Source organism: Durio zibethinus, chromosome 9 (genome assembly GCF_047325235.1).
Source record: "Durio zibethinus cultivar Kanyao isolate XHJ-2024 chromosome 9, ASM4732523v1, whole genome shotgun sequence".
Classification (NCBI taxonomy): domain Eukaryota; kingdom Viridiplantae; phylum Streptophyta; class Magnoliopsida; order Malvales; family Malvaceae; genus Durio; species Durio zibethinus.
Window position 1 is genome coordinate 2,540,199 of NC_143170.1, and position 19,061 is coordinate 2,559,259.

The following is a 19,061-nucleotide window of genomic DNA, read 5'->3' on the forward strand; positions in this document are numbered from 1 at the left end:
GTATTCAGATTTCAGAGTCATAAATACCGGAGTTTGGGTCCATTTTTGTTCCTTGGATCCAGCATCTTCTGATAAAATAACTCCATTTTTGTCTTGCATCAATGGGGTTAATGGTAATTAACATTATAAAAACTCACACCTTCATGAACAAAAAGTTTTCTATTTCTGCTATGAAACACAATTTAAGCTGAAGCAAACCTTTTTTCCGTTGGAATAGCTTTGTAAAAATGAAGGATTAGGTGCGGGCCTGAGAATAAGTACAATCATGAATATTCACAACATGATAGTATGATTGTGTTCCCCAGTAGTGAACAAGGCTCGTAATCCTCTTTGCTTACCTTTATTTGCCTGCTTTTCTCAGCCTCAGAGCTGGGCGTATCAGCTGGAAATGGGCCGGTAACACCTTTAATCGGTTGAGCAATCAGCTAAACCATTGTTTCTCCCGAGTGCAAAAAAGCAGAAGATTTTTTTTGGAAAAACTGATAATGATTGCCTGTGAAGCCCACTTAGCTATCTGGACCAATATAAAGGGGCTGGCCTGGCCTGGCCTGTAAAGGAAATTAGCAATCATGCCTAGTGGGTAGTGGCTGGGAAGGCCGTCAATGGCTTCCTGGAGTCTATTACTTGACGGTTCTCCATTAATGAGGCCCCCCTCTTATCCTCCATTCATTTGCCGGCCATTGTATGAATCTTTTGTCAGATAATTAATCCACAAAATAATCATGACAAGAGTTCCAATTCAAATTGATTAATGCTTCTGCACTGCTGCACTCCAATCATGAACAAAGACTTAGATTGAAAATTTTGAATTTCTTTAATTTGCAATTCTGACTTTTATTAAGGGTTTTTTTTTTTTTTTTTTTTTTTATTAATGAATTCCGTTTAGCCTAGGAGTGCAAGGGATTAGAGATCATGTTATATTTGAAGTCTTTTGTCCCTTAAAAATTTCCATTGAATTATACGCTTATTAATTTCTTAATATAACTCGTGTATTTAGAAGCCCTAATTTGGGACATTTTAACTAATTTTCATTAGAATAACTAAAACAAGATAATATTTATAGAGCAAAAGAGAGTGCTAATATCAATTTACACAATGTAAAACTAGAAAGGCTTTATAAAATTTTTTAACTCTTGATTTTAATAGATTTAAAAGATGAGAGGTAATAGTATAAATAAGAAAAATAATTTAATCTTATTAAAATTAATGATTAAAAAATATTTAAAACTAAATAAATTTTATACTGTGTAAATTGATCCTTACTTATTTATATCACTCGAAAATTCTAAATTTAAGGGTTCGTTAAGTGGAATTCCATTCATTTACCAACCAATACTATATGGCATAGAATATACTCTTCATCACCATTTGTATAAAAAAAACCTTCTCATAGTTTTAAAGTTATTGAGTCAAATTAAGAACAAGAGTTTGGTATCCTAATTTAGTTTATAATGTAGTAATTAGTAACATCAAAAGCATATGAATTAATTGCTTAACTCGATTGATTCATAAAATCATTTTTAAAAATAATATTTAATCAATTTTAATTTAAATTTTAACATTTATAATTTTTTATCTAATTTTACTCTTTGACTTCTTTTGTAAAAAAAAAAAAAAAACCAAAACAAAACAGAAGCATTTTAATACGACCAAGAGCCATTGATATTTAAGATTATTTTTGCCCACGCCAGACGCATCATGTTTGAAGATCATTTTATTAACGTGTCTAATCAAGTTGCCCTTAAAACAACACTAGCTAAATCAGGGATGGATAGAGCTCAAGAGTTTCTGGTTTTTATTTCCTGATGTAAGTTAGTTCTTCTAGTTCTCTTTAGCTGAACCTTTTTTCCATTAATAAAATTCCTTTGCCTTTCAAATAAAAATGAGAGAATAAACTATTGAATTAACCGAAAGAAAGGAAAAATTAACAAATTGTCAAACACATGAAACAGTGAAGTTGCTAGTAGTAGTTGATTAGCAAAGATTCAACAATGAGAAACTAAGAGTAAGGTTTTTCCAAGCAATTCGAGGTAGAAAGGTTTTTCAAACAAAACATAAGCTTGCTGCAACTAAGACTGCACTGAGAGATTGAGAAAGAGAAAGAGAAAGAAAAAGAGACCTAATGGCAGAATAGCAAATTGCAAGAGACAGGAACAATGGAAAATAGCGGCCTCGATTGATCACTGGTTATTGCTTAATAAGGAGAGACACCCACATTAGCTGAAGCAAAAAACCCATTTTTCATGAGAACATCCTCTCCTTCCTACAAATACTCGAAAGGAAAGAAAATCTCGATCAGTTAAGTAACAAGAATGTCTAGAAAGCTCGCTATCAATATCAACTGTTTTCCTTTGGAGGGTTTACATTTTTGGCCATGGGGAGGAAAGGGTGCAAAAATCACCTGCTGGTGCACGTTAGTCTTCTTGGCAGTCTGATCAGGCATGAGTCCGAAGTGAATATGTGGGAAGTGGGCCCACTGACAAAAAGAAAACATAATAGGACCAGTCAGAGATCCCCACCAAAAGACTTTATATGAGAATAGAGAAAAAAAAAAAGAAAGAAAGGAGACAAATTAAAAGAAACCCTAGCTTTGTTTTTCTGTATGATATAAGAAGCCCTAGCTAATTTGGTAAAGAAAGCCAAAACCGTATATCCCCATAGATTTCTTTGTCTTGGATCTTACATTCTTTGCAGCTGCACTGAAGGCTTCTCTGTGAGTTATATCAGGATTTCCAGCCTTGATGCGTTGGATCTCGTCCCTGAAGCGGATCAGATTCGTTCAACAAATCCAAATTCAAATTTAGCAACTTCATATTTCAAGAAACAAAACAAAAATGTATGCACATACATACATGTATGAATGTATGTATTTTTGAAAATGCATTTGATATAAATGTAAAAAATGAAATTGCCTTAAATGATTGCTTACTTGATGAATCGGTTGTACGCGGAGGGGACTCTCTGTCGCTTCTCCGGAGCTGAACATAGACAGACACATTAAAATCACATTATACTGACTTTTAGTGGAATTCTGCTTCTTTCTTTTTTATCTTTTCCTCTACTGTCACTTCACCATCATTTTGTAACTTTTACTATTCAATGTTTTCATAAGATTCTTTTACATTTCCGGGAGAAAAAGAAAATGATCTATCATTCTTTACTGAAGCACGTTGATCTAGCTCAAAGAAAGGGCACAACTATCAAGTGATGTTTCCCTGTTATGAAAGTTGGCTAAGCCTTTGATCAATTATAATTACCAATAACAAGGATACAAGAACTTAAAGCCTGACTATTATGTCATCCAGGGTTCCTGGGGATGGTGATATAGTGCTCAAGTAATATAGGACTTTGGACTACCAATTATAATGAAAAGATAAGAAAAGTTTTTTTATAATAAATCAGGGCGTCTGGTTTAGAAACAGAAAGCTGAGATGGCAGGCATTGAAGGGTTCTTAGTATATTGGAGAAAAAAGAACGTTTCTCTTTCTTGTCTTAACACCTTCAAGATTGCAAGAGTGGAAATAATGGAAATGGCCTGATTTCATTGCCTTCTTTTGCAAGTGTTTTGATCATTCCCTGCTTCTTCATACATGAAAACACTGTATGTTGAACAGGAATATAAAGTGCAAGAATTTAGAGAATCTTTGCAAAACAAGTGCACAGTGGGTTTGACAAAAACAGTTTCAATAATTTCAGAAAAAACAATATTGAAAGAATAAGAGTGTTGGACGCTTACGTCTGTTGATAACTGGAGGCCTTGGAAGCTCATCAGCTACTCCACGAGTGGGTATGGCGAAGTCATTCGTGTTGGTTTGATTAAGCAAAAAGTTTGGAGTAGGATTTGAGATCTCTTCCTGAATTAACAAAGGCATCAAACCAGGTTTAAAACAAAAAATTCATTTCTCTGGATTCTATGAATGTACGAATAACAAGCAGTAGTACCACTTATTTGTTAAGAGCCAATTACTAATGTTTAGCAGCTTAATCAGAAAAAAAATTATGGTCGTCTTAAAATTCCCTATATATATCATCATATGTATATATATACCAGAAGATTATGTGAAGGAGAGAAGAAACTGTGAGCCAAATGAAACTGATTAGCCGATGGCAGAAGCAACCCACGCATGTTCACTGGCAAAAGATTGGTGCAGTGCCCGCATCGAACCGTTACAGTCTTGAACAAACTTGTGCAAGGAACACTGACCTACATACCACAAAACAAAGAATCCCCAAGTGAAAAACATCACCCTTATAAAGGAGACTATATAGAAAGGACTTAACAAAGAAAAGAAAAGGAAAAAAAGACAGCCCTAAGTTAGACCCTCATTGGTGAACAAAAGGAAAGTGAAAGTGAAAGGGGAAAGTTGAGGATGAGCAAAGAAGGCAAACAGTGGCTAAGAATACCGCAAGGACAGTGTCGCAAATGTTGCAATGAACATAACAGAGCTGCTCCGAGGGAGGGAGGTGGTCCAAAGACAAGGTAGTCGACGAGGAAGACATCTTCTTTGATTCCCCTTTCCTTTCTCTTTTAAAATTGATTGATGATTGCTCTCGTTGGTGGGCTAGATTGATTGATTGATAGAATGACAGCTTAACCACCACCTTGGATCTGCTTTTCTTGATTATGAGTTGTGATATAAAGAGAGAGAGAACGAGTATGAGGAAAGAAAGAGAGAAAAGATGGATGATCTAGTTGGTCTACTAGATACAAGACGGCAAAAGAGAGAAAAGAAGGAAAAAAAAAACAAATAGGAGAGAGAAATTCCCTTTTCTTTATTCCTTCTTGTTAGAGTTATTTCAAAAAGTATAATAAATTTTTTTTTAAAAAACTTTTGATAGACAATTAAAATTATTTTTGTCATTGGTATCCACATGATATATTAGATCTATATGATATATTCAGTGTTATATTAACTTGATATTATTTTTATTATCTTTTGATAATCTCATATAATTTACTTATAAATATAAAAATTTAAGCACTGTTAAGACAAATTGAACCTACTACATTTCTCTCATTCCTATTTCTTTTCCGACTTAAATATTTTTTATTTGTATATCAAAATACAAATATAAAAAATACATCCTACTTTTATCTTTGACCATCATTTTTTTTTGTCTTTTCAAAAAAGCTGTGAGGTTGGAGCTCGACAATAACATTTCTGTTTATTGGTCTTATTTTCAGCTCACATGTATGAATGTATGTACGTTACCCCATCATAGCATCATGCATCCATGTCATACAAACACGCATATCATGAACTGATGATGTGTGTAGTTGGCATTCCCAAGCCAAAGTTTGTGTTTGTGCGAGAGAGTGTGTGTATGTGCGTGTGCGAGTGCGTGTGTGTGTGTGTGTGTGAGAGAGAGAGAGAGAGAGAGAGAGAGAGAGAGAGAGATAGAAGAGGGCTGAGGCGGCAGATGTTGGGGAGAGGAGCAAGAAAGAGACGTATGCATGAGGTGACATAGCTTTCACGTACTCACCTGTTGTTTTCAGCAGTTAAGAAATGTGTTTGCTTTCTGAAAATACTATTATTCACCTCAATTTCCGAACCCAGAAACCCTACCCTCCTTTCTACCTCCCGGATAATAAGCCCCTCACCTCTCAAATCTCACTCCTATCAGCTCCCCGCTTCCGCCTCCTAAGGGCTCTCCATCCCATCTCCATCCATCATCATCTGCATTTATTCATTCATACAATACACATAACATGAAATCATAATTTCATCATGACAAAATCATCAAACTCCATGCTTTTATATATAGTTTTACGTACATTATATATATATATATAAAACAAAAGACAAAAAAGTTAAAAAAACCATAATTCAATGTTATGTGTATTTATTTAGAGCAGAAAGGTTACTTTTGGTGAAATGACCACTCAATCTCTCTCGACTTACACGCAGACAGAAACATATTTAAGTCAGTTGTAACCCGTCTGACAGTGGCCACAGACTTTGCTCCCCTGTTACAATCTTTGTCCTTTCCTAAATTTCTATTTCTTTTTGGCTTATGTTGGCTAATTTGGTTGGAATCTTTTCACGCTTTCTTTTGTCACCCAGAGATCTCTAGGGTTTTTGTTATATTTTCTGCAAACCTACCTATCCTAACTTTGCTTTGATAAATCGTTCTTAGGCCAAATCTCAAATGCCAATTCTCTCTGTTGAATGTTCTTTTCTCTTCATTTTTTCCCCATTAATCATTTTTTTTAACCCTTCTCTTCATGATAGATAAAGAACTGAACAATTAAGGAAGAATTAAAGTTGCTTACTATCCATTGAGTTGTGGGAATGGGGACCTGCATTTGTAAACTTGTATGCCACAGCAACACGTTAAATGCAAGTATAATTGAAATCAGAAAGGACAAAAAAACAAGCGAAATTTATATAGTTTCTTGGCCTTTTACTGGCCATCAAAACGAGGTATTCAAAATTTAAATCATACCCATTGCCATGCTGAAAGGAAGTTAGCCTGACAATGATCTGACACACACTCTTGAATGAGTCTTTTGCTCAAAAGTCAAATTTGAAAGAGACCAAAGGCTAGCTATTTGCTGGCGGCTTTAATGTAAAAAATAAACAAATTAAATCCTTGAGCAGTACAAAATGGAAATTTTTTTGTTTCTCTCCTTCAAGGACTTCAGTACATATATGAAACAATTGATATTGTGCGTTTGGATCATTCATTATTGTGAAAATGCAATCAAGAACTTCATTAACAGTTTTATAGTTATCCCAAGTACTTATTTAGATATAAGTTAATAAAGGAACCAACATTAATGTAAAAAGTTAATTAATAGTATATATAATCAAATCAATAGCTATGTATGTATCAATCATATTATTTATTTTTCTTTTTTGTAAAAAAGAGATGTTGAGATTTGAATTACATACTTATTGAAAATCACTTTTTTTAAAGTGATTGCATGAGTTAATTATGTTAAACTTCAGATTCATAAATCATTTTAACTTTATAGCTAAAGTTTTACCATTCAAATCAATTTGATATTCTAAATCTATAAATAAGCAAATAGATGCATATATATATATATATATATGTGTGTGTGTGTGTGTGTGTGTGAAAAATGATTACTTAATTTTCATTGTTTTTTCTTCTCTTAATGTTTACCACTTACCAGCTGGTACTATTATGACGAATTAAACCACTCCTTCGAAGGAAAAGCAGTGCATATGTAGTGATCCTCCCATTCTGAAGGCTACATGCCTACATAGATTTTGCGGGTATATACCTTATGAGTTACGATTATACCAAACAATAGGGCAATGCGTAAAAGTAATAAAAACTACATATATATAATCTGACTTGACGCTATATATGCTTCTAAGTTAGCATATATATGTATTAATAGATTTGTTTTGAATTTTGCTCAAAATTGAACGTTTAAGATGAAATTTATCCTTAAATATATGTATTGTATATGCATTAGCGTTTTGTGGGGATAGGGCAAATTAGATCCAGAATCTGACGCAACATTCTGAATTAACTGCTAACAACTGGCCCTCTTCTGCTAGAGCACGAGGCTCGAGCTCCTACCACTCTACATCAGCCTACTTATTAAAAAAGAAAAGCCGGTTTAACCCCAATTTAATCCCACTGTTTCTAACTTTGGGGGTCATGAGAATGATAATTGGCTTAATACTTTGATTATGGTCGTGTGATAACTTTTTTTTTCCTTTGGTTGTTTTGGGACAAAAGTTAAAAAAAAAAAAAAAAAAAACCTGATGAGTTTCCTTTGCTGCTTTGATACATGATCCATATATACAGGACTTTAGTTTAGGACTAGGAGGTGATAATTAATGTTGTAATAATCCAGGCATTAATATAATTAATTAGAATGAGTACTCGACATTCTCTCAACAGACCATAGTGGTAATTCCACTGTAGTATGTCAATAATCATCTATTTCAAATTGTCAAATTTAAGATCTGCATTTTATTGCTAATTATACTGATAAGAAACATCCCCAAGGATAAATTTGACAATTAAAATACTACATTAATATGTGCATTAGAAACAATTAGGTATTTTCTAAATTATTTCATTGACATGTTTTGTTTCAAAAACATATTTAATTCGGAGAGATTAATTAGATTTCAATTTGAAACTTTTATTTTTCCTTTTTTCTTAGGACTTGTATGATCAACCTGAAATGCAACTAAGTTATGTCTTTGGCTTGTTAAGTAATTTTCCATTAACATAAACCAAATAATAAATACCAAATTCACAAACAAAATAATTTAGAACATTAATTTGAAAAAATATGAGAAAAGCAGAAAGAAATAATATTGTATTTGTATATAAAAAATTATCCTATATAACAGGTGATGAAGTTTATAAAATACTTCACAAATGAAATTAAAAGATTAAAAATCAGATCATAGTTATGAAAATATAATAAATAAATTATCAAATGAATTCGTAATAATTCGAATTACTTTAGTTGTAAAGTTTAAAAACTTTGCACCATCAATATGTAATTAGAATTATAATAACAATTCATTATATATATGTATATATATATACTAATTTGATTAATCCTTCAAAAAATATATTTTTTTTTTGGTGTTTGGCTTTGAGTTATATATACATACTAATAAATTGATTTCACTAATGAGTAATGACCCGTCATAGATCGGCTGGCTGGATGTTGGGTAGTGATTGTGTATACATACAAGTATACGCATGCATTCATGCCTACATGTACGAATATAAAGAAAAGCAGTCTGTCTATGTATAAAGCCTGCAGAAGCTATTTGTTGCTGTTTGTGGGGTATACCACCATCTCTCTTTCTTTCTTATGGCTGATGCCTGTGCAAGCTATGATGGTGGGGTTGGGTAGAAATCGATAAAGTTGATATTGAATTTGGTGTGTGTTGGTGTTGTGTCTGATATTTTTTGTGGGTTTCTCCCAAGTCCCAGACTGAAGCTGTCTTGGCTTTTTTGCCTCCCTTCAATTCCCTCTGGGATTAAAGTACGTACGAGTTCAAGAGGGAACTGAATAGCTAGATATATAGATTCATAGCTCTGCCGTAGGCTTGGCTTGGACTTGGATCTGATCTGGATATGGTATTGTTGGTGTTACCCCACATGCTTTTCCGGCTTATTGTAGCAGTTATAAGTTAACTCTGCTGCATGGGCAATTGGAACTTTTTGTTGTTTCTGAATCACACATTAAACCAGGACATCCACTTCAGAATTCAGAATTCACGCTCACCAAACAGGATCAGGATGGGTTGGATTATTGGAGGAAAAGCATTAACCATGCAACAAGCACACAGATTTCAGTTCCTGCAGATTTATATTTCATTCTGTTTCAAGTTTCAATAGATGAAACTAGTTTGTTCCTGGCAACAATATAATTAAAAATTAGCTAAGAAGTATATTTTCAAATATCTTATATATATTTAGGCTTAAGGCATATATAATGCATATGATAAAACAAACTTGAGCTTGTCGGTTGTGCATTTGAGTTTTCGTTGACCCGGTTTGAAACTATTAGGTCAAGAGATGGCCGATTGGTACTGTTAATATCTTTTTTTTTTGTTCTGACCAAAAAAAAGAAGAGAAATTTCATTATTATTTAATTCTTGGAATGCTTCTATGTCGAACTGCCCAATACTCAGAGTTCAGACTGCACTAGAGCCTTACATCATGGGCCCGCATCTTCTGTCCAGAAATTTCCTTCTGGGACTGGATATCCTGAACTTTAAGGCCCATACTGGCCCACTAAGAAGCCTGCAGAATGGAGGGCCACACTCCGAAGCCACAAACAACAAATAATTATTTTATATTTTAATGATTTAAACTTGCCATTGCAATTTGTAAGATTTTTTTAAAAAATATTTAATGCAAAAAAAAAAAAAAAAACCAAAAGGAATTGGTATTTAAAAGTAATTAATATATATCTATTTAATGCATAAAAAAAAAAAAAAACCAAAAGGCAACCTGACTTATCTCATAATAGTCTGGCCATATAAATAAATGGTTTTTCTTCCATTGATTGTGAGAGAGAGAGAGAGATGTAAACTTGCAACTTAAACAAAGGATGTCCAAGCCTTATCAAAATTCTTAGGATATTATTAATTTGAATAGAGTGCATTTAAAGAATTTGATCTGTATGCATAATTCCTATACCGACATATACAGTACATTGCAAGAGATAAGTCAGGTATATGAATAGAATTTATTTATATATATGCATACAGATCAAATTTTATAAATGCACTCTATAAAGGACTGTGAGAACGAAACTTATACTAGTATTTGCTTTTTCACTTCTGGATAAACAGCAAATTTGACTATCTTGATCATAATTTTTTTGTTTGTTGGAGCATCATTGATCTATCTTGTGACTGCCCATCCGAATGTTCCAAACTAGGCTTCACTCACAGTTTAAAAGACAGTGGGTTTAATTTAGGAGTTGAGATTGTCTAATGAAATTTCAGGGCAATAGGTGGAGAGCAGAAGCCTATCTCTGCTCCCAAGTCAAGCATACACCACTTATTAAAGAAATCAATCAAGTTGCTTGAACTTTACATTTTTTTTTTTTTTGGGGGGGGGGGGGGGGTGTTCTAGTGGACCAGCAGACAGGCCCCAAATAGAGAAGAGCTCAACATCGATAATTGAACAAAGGATTGGTTGTCCCCTTTATGGCTAACTCTCAAGCGTTTCCAATCAGGGTATGCCACCCTTTTAGCTAGTCATTCTGTCTATTTTCATCCTTGTGCTTCAATAAAACCTTTCATCATTGATGGCATGACATTCAACTCAAATCTCATCATCCAAATCAATGTGATCCAACTCATTTCAATACAGGGAGAACAATATTAATTTTCAACAAGCATACATAATAAGAATTATGATTATCATACAACATAAGGAACCATAGGATGAAAAATGCTGTCACATTTTCTTCTAGTACATACCTTCTGCATATACAGTGCATTGCATAAATTATTTCCTATAGATTAATGCCAATCATTGACTAACTATTTTCAGTAAATATATAATTGTTTTATGTATTCAAACTAGCTCAGGTCGTTCATTTGCAACACTTTGTGAGATACATACGTACATACACACACACATATATATATATATGTATTTGTACTACTTGCCATAAAACATTTTTTATTCTCACAGTATGTCAACTATCCTGAAGAGATAATGGCTAATTGAGACATAAAAAATGGATTAAGTAAGTCTGGACTCCGGGTACGGTGGAGGTTTGGGATTTGAGAAACTAGTGAAGCAGGCTAATAATGGTGCCTAACATGGAGATTTTGTTTTCACATGGTCAATGATGTTATCTTACTTAGTCTGCAAACAACATTTTTAATCAACGCTAATTATTCAGTCAAATCTATATGCATCAATGAGAGCATGGTCTGCTTGCTAAGGGCTTGGCAGGCAGTGAAATGAGGCCACTCTCTCTCTCTCTCTCTCTCTCTTATTCTCACATTGGTTCAGAGAATGGATGGTAATTCTATTCTGTTTCTGTGAACTAACTCAATTAGAGAGGAAGCCATGAATATACAAAGAGTGCAAATGAAACCCTAAGGAGAAAAGACTAAAACTTCATGTCAAACTTAGTCAGTAAGAAGCACTTTCTAAGCTTTAATTTTATCATTCTGCTTCTTTCCAATGAGGAACACTTCGGCTTGGCATGCCTCTCTTCAAGTTAGACTTGTTCCATTATGAGTCCATGAGAGCACGCCCAATGATTATGTTGCTTGGGAGAATTTTCATTGCTTTAAAGGGATTTTCATGCTTGACTTCAACCCAAGTAAAAGGATGTTCTCCAAGTGAATAACAATCAAAGAATTGTACTACTTTTCTTGCCGGTTAGTCCTATTATCCATTATTACTAGATTCCTAAATTGTTTGTTTCCCTTCCTCCTGGTATTTAAACCAAGCTGGTAAATTTTCAAAGCAGACTTCACGTTGTCAATTGCAGCCACCCTCTCCCTGACTATTCTTTGAACAATGTTAGCTCCTTCAAGTTTTGCAAGGCCTGAGCAGCAGATCTGGGAGGCAGAAAATATATATCAATCTCTGTTGAGCCAGAGTTTAATGACATTTTGCATGTCAAATGTCTGTCTGCCTCCATCTTAATTCATCTTCTTGAACAGGTATGTAGCTACACCAAAGGCATATCCTGGTAGTAAAAATTATTCCGACAAGAATTTTTTTTGAAAGGAAACTTTGGTCAATCTTCTTGTACTTCTCCTTCAACTTAATTTTAGACAAAATTTAAGGAATGATTTTGTGAATAGAGAATTACTATTAGCATCTAATCTCTTTGTCCTGAGTTTTGGAAGAAACACTTTTTTTTTCCCATTATAATGCATGCTCTCTTGTATCTCACATTTGGCAGTTGATATCCTTCAACTATTAAGTACAACCTTTCTAATAAACGGGTGGGAAGTGTATGACCATTATTTTGCTTTGTGCTTTGCTTTTATTATAGCAAAGACCATTTTTAACTCATCATCAAGTACATGCATTGCCGGTAGGAGATAGCTAGCATACCATTTTGCTCTTTTCATTTGTAATAACTCTGAGCTGCTGGCTTATCTTCATTCGACTGATTACTTCAATGTTTAAGGAAGGTTCATTTTAGATATAGATGCAAAACTACTGTTCTTAGCATGTATCATATCTGCAGCATGAGTTGGTCTACAAAGTAGAGCATTTGAACTTTAAAGTAGTAGTCGGCTTAAAATAATATTCTAATAAGGTTCATTTAAGAATAGTATAGCTCAAAAATTGTTCTTTCTTCACAATTATATGTTGCCTTATTACTGTCCTCGCTGAACGCTGATTGATAGTTTCCTGGATCCAACCACACTAATAATATTACTCCACACCTGCTGTGAAATGATAGGGATTTTCCTTTAGAACAACCTTGTCATGATGTTGCAGATGAGAGGAAATTTGTATGTGCTCATACGCTCATACATCAACTGGAAAAAAAGAATCTAACCACGATATTTCAAATTTGAATTAGAGTTTGGTCATCGAATGCTGAAAAAAAAATGCAACTTGTGTGATTAACAGGCAAAAGATGTAAGCTCTAGCTAGCTGCCAATGTAAAAATTTTTCTTTCAAGATTATTTTTCTTTTAAGAAGGAATCTCAGCCAAACATTAAATTTTCATTAAATTAAGCATTCCAAAGAGATCAGTTACAGAAAAACAGAAGTACAGTGATAATCAAGCTTTTTATCAAAGGGATAAACTTTTGTTTTTTTGAAAATTTATAAAAGAAAGATGAAACAGTTAAAACAAAACTTCAGCTAGAGGGAGATGAGAAGAGATTTAGCAGTTACAATATTTGCAGCAGCTCTATATATATATATATATATATATATATATCAAGTTGAAAACATATTGATCCAAGAAAAACAAAGATTACAATAAAGAAACCCTTCATATGTATATTAAGCTGCAAATACATTCAATATGAGGCCGAGTGAGTCCCAAAGCGCACTCGGCCAGCCATAGAGCACCTGAAAGTACTATTTATTATTTGTACTTGCATAATGTTCAATCTAATAGTAACTGCATGCCTAGTATTAATCAATACAAATTAAGGGCACCAGCAGTCCCATAGCTAATGCAATACCATTATATATAGTTTTATTATGTACAGAAACCTGGATTAAAGACTTCTTTACTCTTATACGTGTGTTTCCTATAATTAGTATGTATGCTTTAATTGCTAGAATATGCTTTCACTTCCACAGATCAATTTGACAGCACAAAGTGGATGTGGAGGCATATTCCTGATGAGCAATTTGTGGCCTTTTGGATTCATTGGCTAGTAAATTTATTTGTTCAGCCACATGAAAGCTGGTGGTTGCATTTGAGTAGGTGTTTTCTTTGGAAGCTTCCTCATGGCTTAGCTGAGAGGCAACAAATTTGTCAAGAACTCGCCAATCTGTCACTTGATCCACAGCTTGTTCAGTACTATTGTTATAAAGCGAGTTCAGATTTTGCTGATGCCCTGGGTGCACGTGCTCTTCTTGTGTGAGGGTTGAGGATTGCAAAGTGCTTCCATTGTTCCTATCATAACCGTAAGGAACAACAGGGTTGCCGCTTACACTTGCAGCAGATTGTGGGACTTTGGGACTTTCCAACTGAGGAAGCTGAAGGAAAGGGTCATGAGGCAAATTGTATTGCAACTCAAGCTCTTGTTTGCAGGGATAATGGTGATGATATGATCCATAAGGCTGAGGAATTCGCCTTGGGGAATCAAGTTCCTGCATGAATGAGACCTGGTCATCGTACCAACATGAAGATTCATATTCACCCACTTTTCGCACTGTTGTCATTCGCTTCTTGAACACCCTGCAAACCACCCATCCTTCTTCCTGGTGGAATAACAAAGACATCAAATTAGTCATAACTTATAACTATTAAAGCTTCAAGGAGATTGCATATCCGTGCATGCCTGTACATGTATATGAAAATGTACAGACATGGAAGTGCACCAAATGTTTGTGAACTTAGAAAAAAAATTACTACAAGTATTGGCTGCAAACATTGCTTGTGAGAAATTAATTCATGCCAAAATATCTTTCTATATTTTGATGGTCATATATACAGCAGTTACTACTTACTAAAGTAAGCTAAAGTAAACAGTAAATATATATTTTTACTCACCTGGGGAGTTCCATTTTCATTCGTTTCTAGTCGATATTCATGCATGATCCAATCTGATTTTTGTCCATTGGGTGCTCGTCCTTGGTAGAATACTAGGGTTTTTCTCATGCCAACAAGACTATGCCTGGAGTAAATAGCCTTGTCTCTTCCAGTGGCTTTCCAAAATCCTGCTTTTGTTGCTCTATTAGTGCGAGTACCTGTTGGATACTTCTTATCTTTGTGGCTAAAGAAATACCATTCATTCTGCTCCTCAGTTCCTATTCTGCACAATTCTGTATATCCAAACAAACCAAAATAATCAATATCAATGGCTGATTAAATAATTCAGAAAAAGGGCTTTTTTTTTTGTTCTTTTAAATGCTGTTGCCTGAAACAGTGTGAGAAGAAATGGGAGTATTGCTACCTTGCAGATCCCATGGTTCAATCTTATAAAGATCAACATCTTTGATGACATCCAGATCAATCCTTTTTGAACCAATCTTTTTTCTGAGGTAGTAATCAACAAGTTCTTCATCCGTGGGATGGAACCTAAAGCCTGGCGGAACGTGCGAAAAGGTATTCATATTCTTCCAAAAGAAAGACTCAAAATCTGCATTAAATGTGCAACAAATATAAGCACATAAGGATATAAAACATGAAAAAAGTAAAACAATTTCTTTTTCTTTACAATAAAAACAGTACTGTAAGTATAATTCAAAAGTCAGGAATATATCATGCTTGTGAATGACACAATTCGATACTAAATTCCAATGAAATATATATATGCACTACAGTTTGACATATGCTCTCCATCCCAAATACCAGGCATCAGAAGAAGCACAGTTGAAATGTATGATAAAAAAATCACATAACTTTGATTTGGTGTGAATCAAGATTATATTTCTCAAAGTCATACAAAAATCCATATAACCAGGAAACAGAAGTTAATATATGGAGAAAAACTACAGATTACTTTCTACTTTTGGTTACCTTCCATGAAAATATTATCCAAGCATAGCTATACTTATGAAGAAAATAATCATGCTGAATTCCACCTTTTATTGGAGCATAGCGCAGATCATACATGAAGGAATATCAGATGCTCCATGTAGAAGACCAAACTATATGCTGAAACGAAAATCTCTTTGAGCATGGAAATTAATTAAAATGCTTATATTTTGCCACATGATATACGTTAGGACAACCAAAAATAGCCTATAACAGTTCCATGAAAAAGGAGTAGATGCAAAATATATTATTTGGATAAGAGTTTACATTTAATACATTGTTAGTATATAGATGTGAATAAGATGATGACAACTTATTAATGAGGTGAATCTGATTATAATATCCCGTTAATAAATAAATTATTTTAATTTATGTAAATTTATTTTAAAGATTGATATTTGCTCATTGATGAGTTGTTATTATCTGATTCACTGATATACACTGACAGTGTATAGAATTTATACACTGACAGTGTATTAAATATAAACTCGGTTAAGGATTAGAAATCATAGCTCTTTTCATACGAGAAAACTTGTCTTATAAGTACATCCAACCTAGTCATTATTAGATACAATGAACTTTTTTTTTTTTTTTTTTGTTTCTTGTTGACAAAACTCTTGTTTTGGTAGTAGACTGCATTAGGATAAAGCAATTCCCTTTGGATAATGTCTAAATCAAGAGGGAATTGCTTTATCCTAATGCAGTCTATTACCAAAACAAGAGTTTTGTCACCAAGAAACAAAAAAAAAAAAAAAAGTTCATTGTATCTAATAATGATTAAGTTGGATGTACTTCTAAGACAAGTTTTCTCATATGGAAAGAGCTATGATTTCTGATCCTTAACCTTTCTAATGCACAATATATAGTAAGTTGCGTTTGAGTTCCATATCTAAAGTTGGCTACAAAATGCTCATGCTGCTCTCTATGCTACACCAAAAAGGCATTTTCTCATATGCATACATAGACTAAAACATATATTTTATCTTAATGTATAATTACCAATAGATCGGGATCTAGGATATAAAAATTCTCAGGAAGAGTGTAACCGGCATGCTTTTAATTCATTTAATCCAATCTTCTTCTTTCTCTTACAAAATTTAGGGTAATTAGCTGTAGATTTAAAACTTGTAATCTAATTTTGGATACTGTATAAAGGAAAACCTCGGTCTTTTTGTTGTTTACTTGTGAAAGTTGTTATAGAATTAGTCCTATTAATATTTCATAGTTGATCATGGTGGAAACTCACGATGAGTAAAGAAAAGAAGGAATATGATGAGATATTGGGAAGAACAAATTATAAACGCTTCATCACTCGTAAAAACCATGGCTATTCACTTGTGAGATTTAACTAATATCCTAAAGTAATAAAATGTACAAGATAGAACTAAAGTTTTCTTGTATTTCATCTATATATATGTTATATGAATGGAGAGTAAATAAACATCAATAAAGTGTTTCTCCACTCAAAAAAGTGAATTCTGGATAGGTATATGGGAATCTAAATTTTAAAATCTTTGCCTTGTGAGACAGGCATAAGATGAGCAGTTGTTTAAGAATAGCCATACATAAGACGATATTATATGAAATCTTGAAAGTTGATTATAATGAATGATATTCATAAGAAGAAGAAGAAAGACTAATGATACATAAAACTTTTAATAATTCTTTATTCTTCTTTAGTGATTCTTTATTCTTCTATAATAATTTGGAGAAGACAATTCTATGCCCCCCAATAACACTAGGAAATGATTTTAGACAATTCATATAAAGTGGGATCTAAAGTCAGCCATGTGATGTACAGAAACAAGATTAATCCTCTAGTTGTGATCCCTAAAAAAAAACTATTATAATTCAGAAATTAAAGGAAAAAAAAAGAAAAATGTAGCCAGAGAACTTGAAAAACCCAGGAAATATGAAGAAGAAAAAACAAAGACCTTAGTCCCCTGCATAAAATATCACCAAGTAACTAGGAGAAATAACACAATAAAAAAGAACATACTTGGGATCCATGAAGCAAGTATATATATATGGGAAATTAAAGAACATCAAGATCAAACTGAAGCCATGTTGAGGCAAAAAGCAATCTTCAGGAGAAGTGATCAAATAGTGAAAGACATCATATATATCTTATATAGTTTCATAATTTCATTGCCTAGCGTGTACCAAAAGCATCCTCCACTACTTCATCTTTCTTAGGTAATGATCATCACAAAAATATCCAAAATATAAATAATCAAAGAAGGATAAAGAAAAGAAAACAACAAAGAAAGGAGGAGGAGAAGAAGAAGACATAAATAAAGAAAGAGGAAGAGAAGCTCACAATAACACAAGCTTGATAGTTCTCTACAGCCCCACTACCGTCTTCAACTCAAACTATTTAATCCTCAGAGATCTGATTGAAAACGAGCCTCGTGTGTTTGCACTAATCAACGTAAAGCTAAGAAACTTTAAGCCAATTAACTTTTTTGTTCACACTCTTTTAGCTTTTAGAAGGCCACAATACTTGAACCAGACAAAAAAAGCACAGAAAGGAAGGCAACAACAGCAGGAACAAAACAAAGAAAGAAAGGTGGGTGTAATGAAAAGATATAACCCACGGGAATTGAACTGAAACCCCCCTAACTCTTTTGTAGACTCAACAACTTGTCCACCAGTTGTCGGAAGGGGAGGAGGGAGATCAGATCCCAAGGAAAGGAGAAAAGAAAAGGGGGGTGACGAATGGGAAAAGAGAGAAGAGATAGGGTTATATAAGAAGGGAAAGGAGAAATGAAAATGAGTAGTGCCAAGAAACACACACACATGCCCTAATAATCTATCCCTCTCAAATATTCTCTTTCTCTCTCTCTCTCTCTCTCTGACTATTCTTTTTTTTTTTTTTAAGTGGAATTAGAGTTTGATTGCTGGAAAAGCTTTGCGGGAAAAAAAAGGGAGGCGGATAATGGTTCAAGGAAGATTGAGAGCAAGAGTCCTTGAGAGAGATTTATGTGCTAGTTAACATAGGTACAATTACCAAAGAAAGAGAAAGAGAGAGAGGCTGCAACCTCCAATGCCACCCACCAGCTACTGATAAAGACCAGAAACAATGTTTAACTCGCTCTTTTTTTTTTCACAGAAAACAGAAAGAAACCAGATGATCCGACGGTAAAGATTAAATGGGCAGCTCAAAAAAGCCTTTAGGGGGGGAGGGGTTGCATTAATGAATAAGAGGTACAAAAATATTGAAGAGATTTTTGGTGCAGTGAAGAGCTAAGGCCGTACGTAGTCATCCTGCCAAAAGTTACACAAACCTTCCATCCGATCATTTCACTTTTTTTTGTTATTTCTTTCTAGCTTTTTTTTTTTATTATTTAAAGAAATTAAATTTTCTTTTCCCTTTTTTTCTTAT

At 33.7% G+C, this 19,061-nt stretch overlaps 2 protein-coding genes across 2 annotated transcripts; both read right to left on the bottom strand.

Moving 5' to 3' along the window:
- Positions 1 to 1,905: 1,905 nt before the first annotated feature.
- Positions 1,906 to 4,702, bottom strand: LOC111315335 (axial regulator YABBY 1-like). Its single transcript, XM_022916986.2, has 7 exons — positions 4,405 to 4,702; positions 4,049 to 4,204; positions 3,737 to 3,854; positions 2,930 to 2,978; positions 2,684 to 2,759; positions 2,402 to 2,476; positions 1,906 to 2,263 (listed from the first exon to the last, which is right to left on the bottom strand). The coding sequence occupies exons 1-7, from the start codon at positions 4,498 to 4,500 to the stop codon at positions 2,195 to 2,197; spliced, it is 639 nt and encodes a 212-aa protein (XP_022772721.1). The 5' UTR covers positions 4,501 to 4,702; the 3' UTR covers positions 1,906 to 2,194.
- An 8,735-nt stretch (positions 4,703 to 13,437) lies between these two features.
- Positions 13,438 to 18,392, bottom strand: LOC111315350 (NAC domain-containing protein 7-like). The gene is made up of 4 exons (XM_022917016.2): positions 17,997 to 18,392; positions 15,093 to 15,278; positions 14,690 to 14,961; positions 13,438 to 14,397 (listed from the first exon to the last, which is right to left on the bottom strand). Exons 2-4 carry the CDS (start codon positions 15,250 to 15,252, stop codon positions 13,759 to 13,761), a joined length of 1,071 nt encoding a protein of 356 aa, XP_022772751.2. The 5' UTR covers positions 15,253 to 15,278; positions 17,997 to 18,392; the 3' UTR covers positions 13,438 to 13,758.
- Between the last annotated feature and the right edge of the window lie 669 nt (positions 18,393 to 19,061).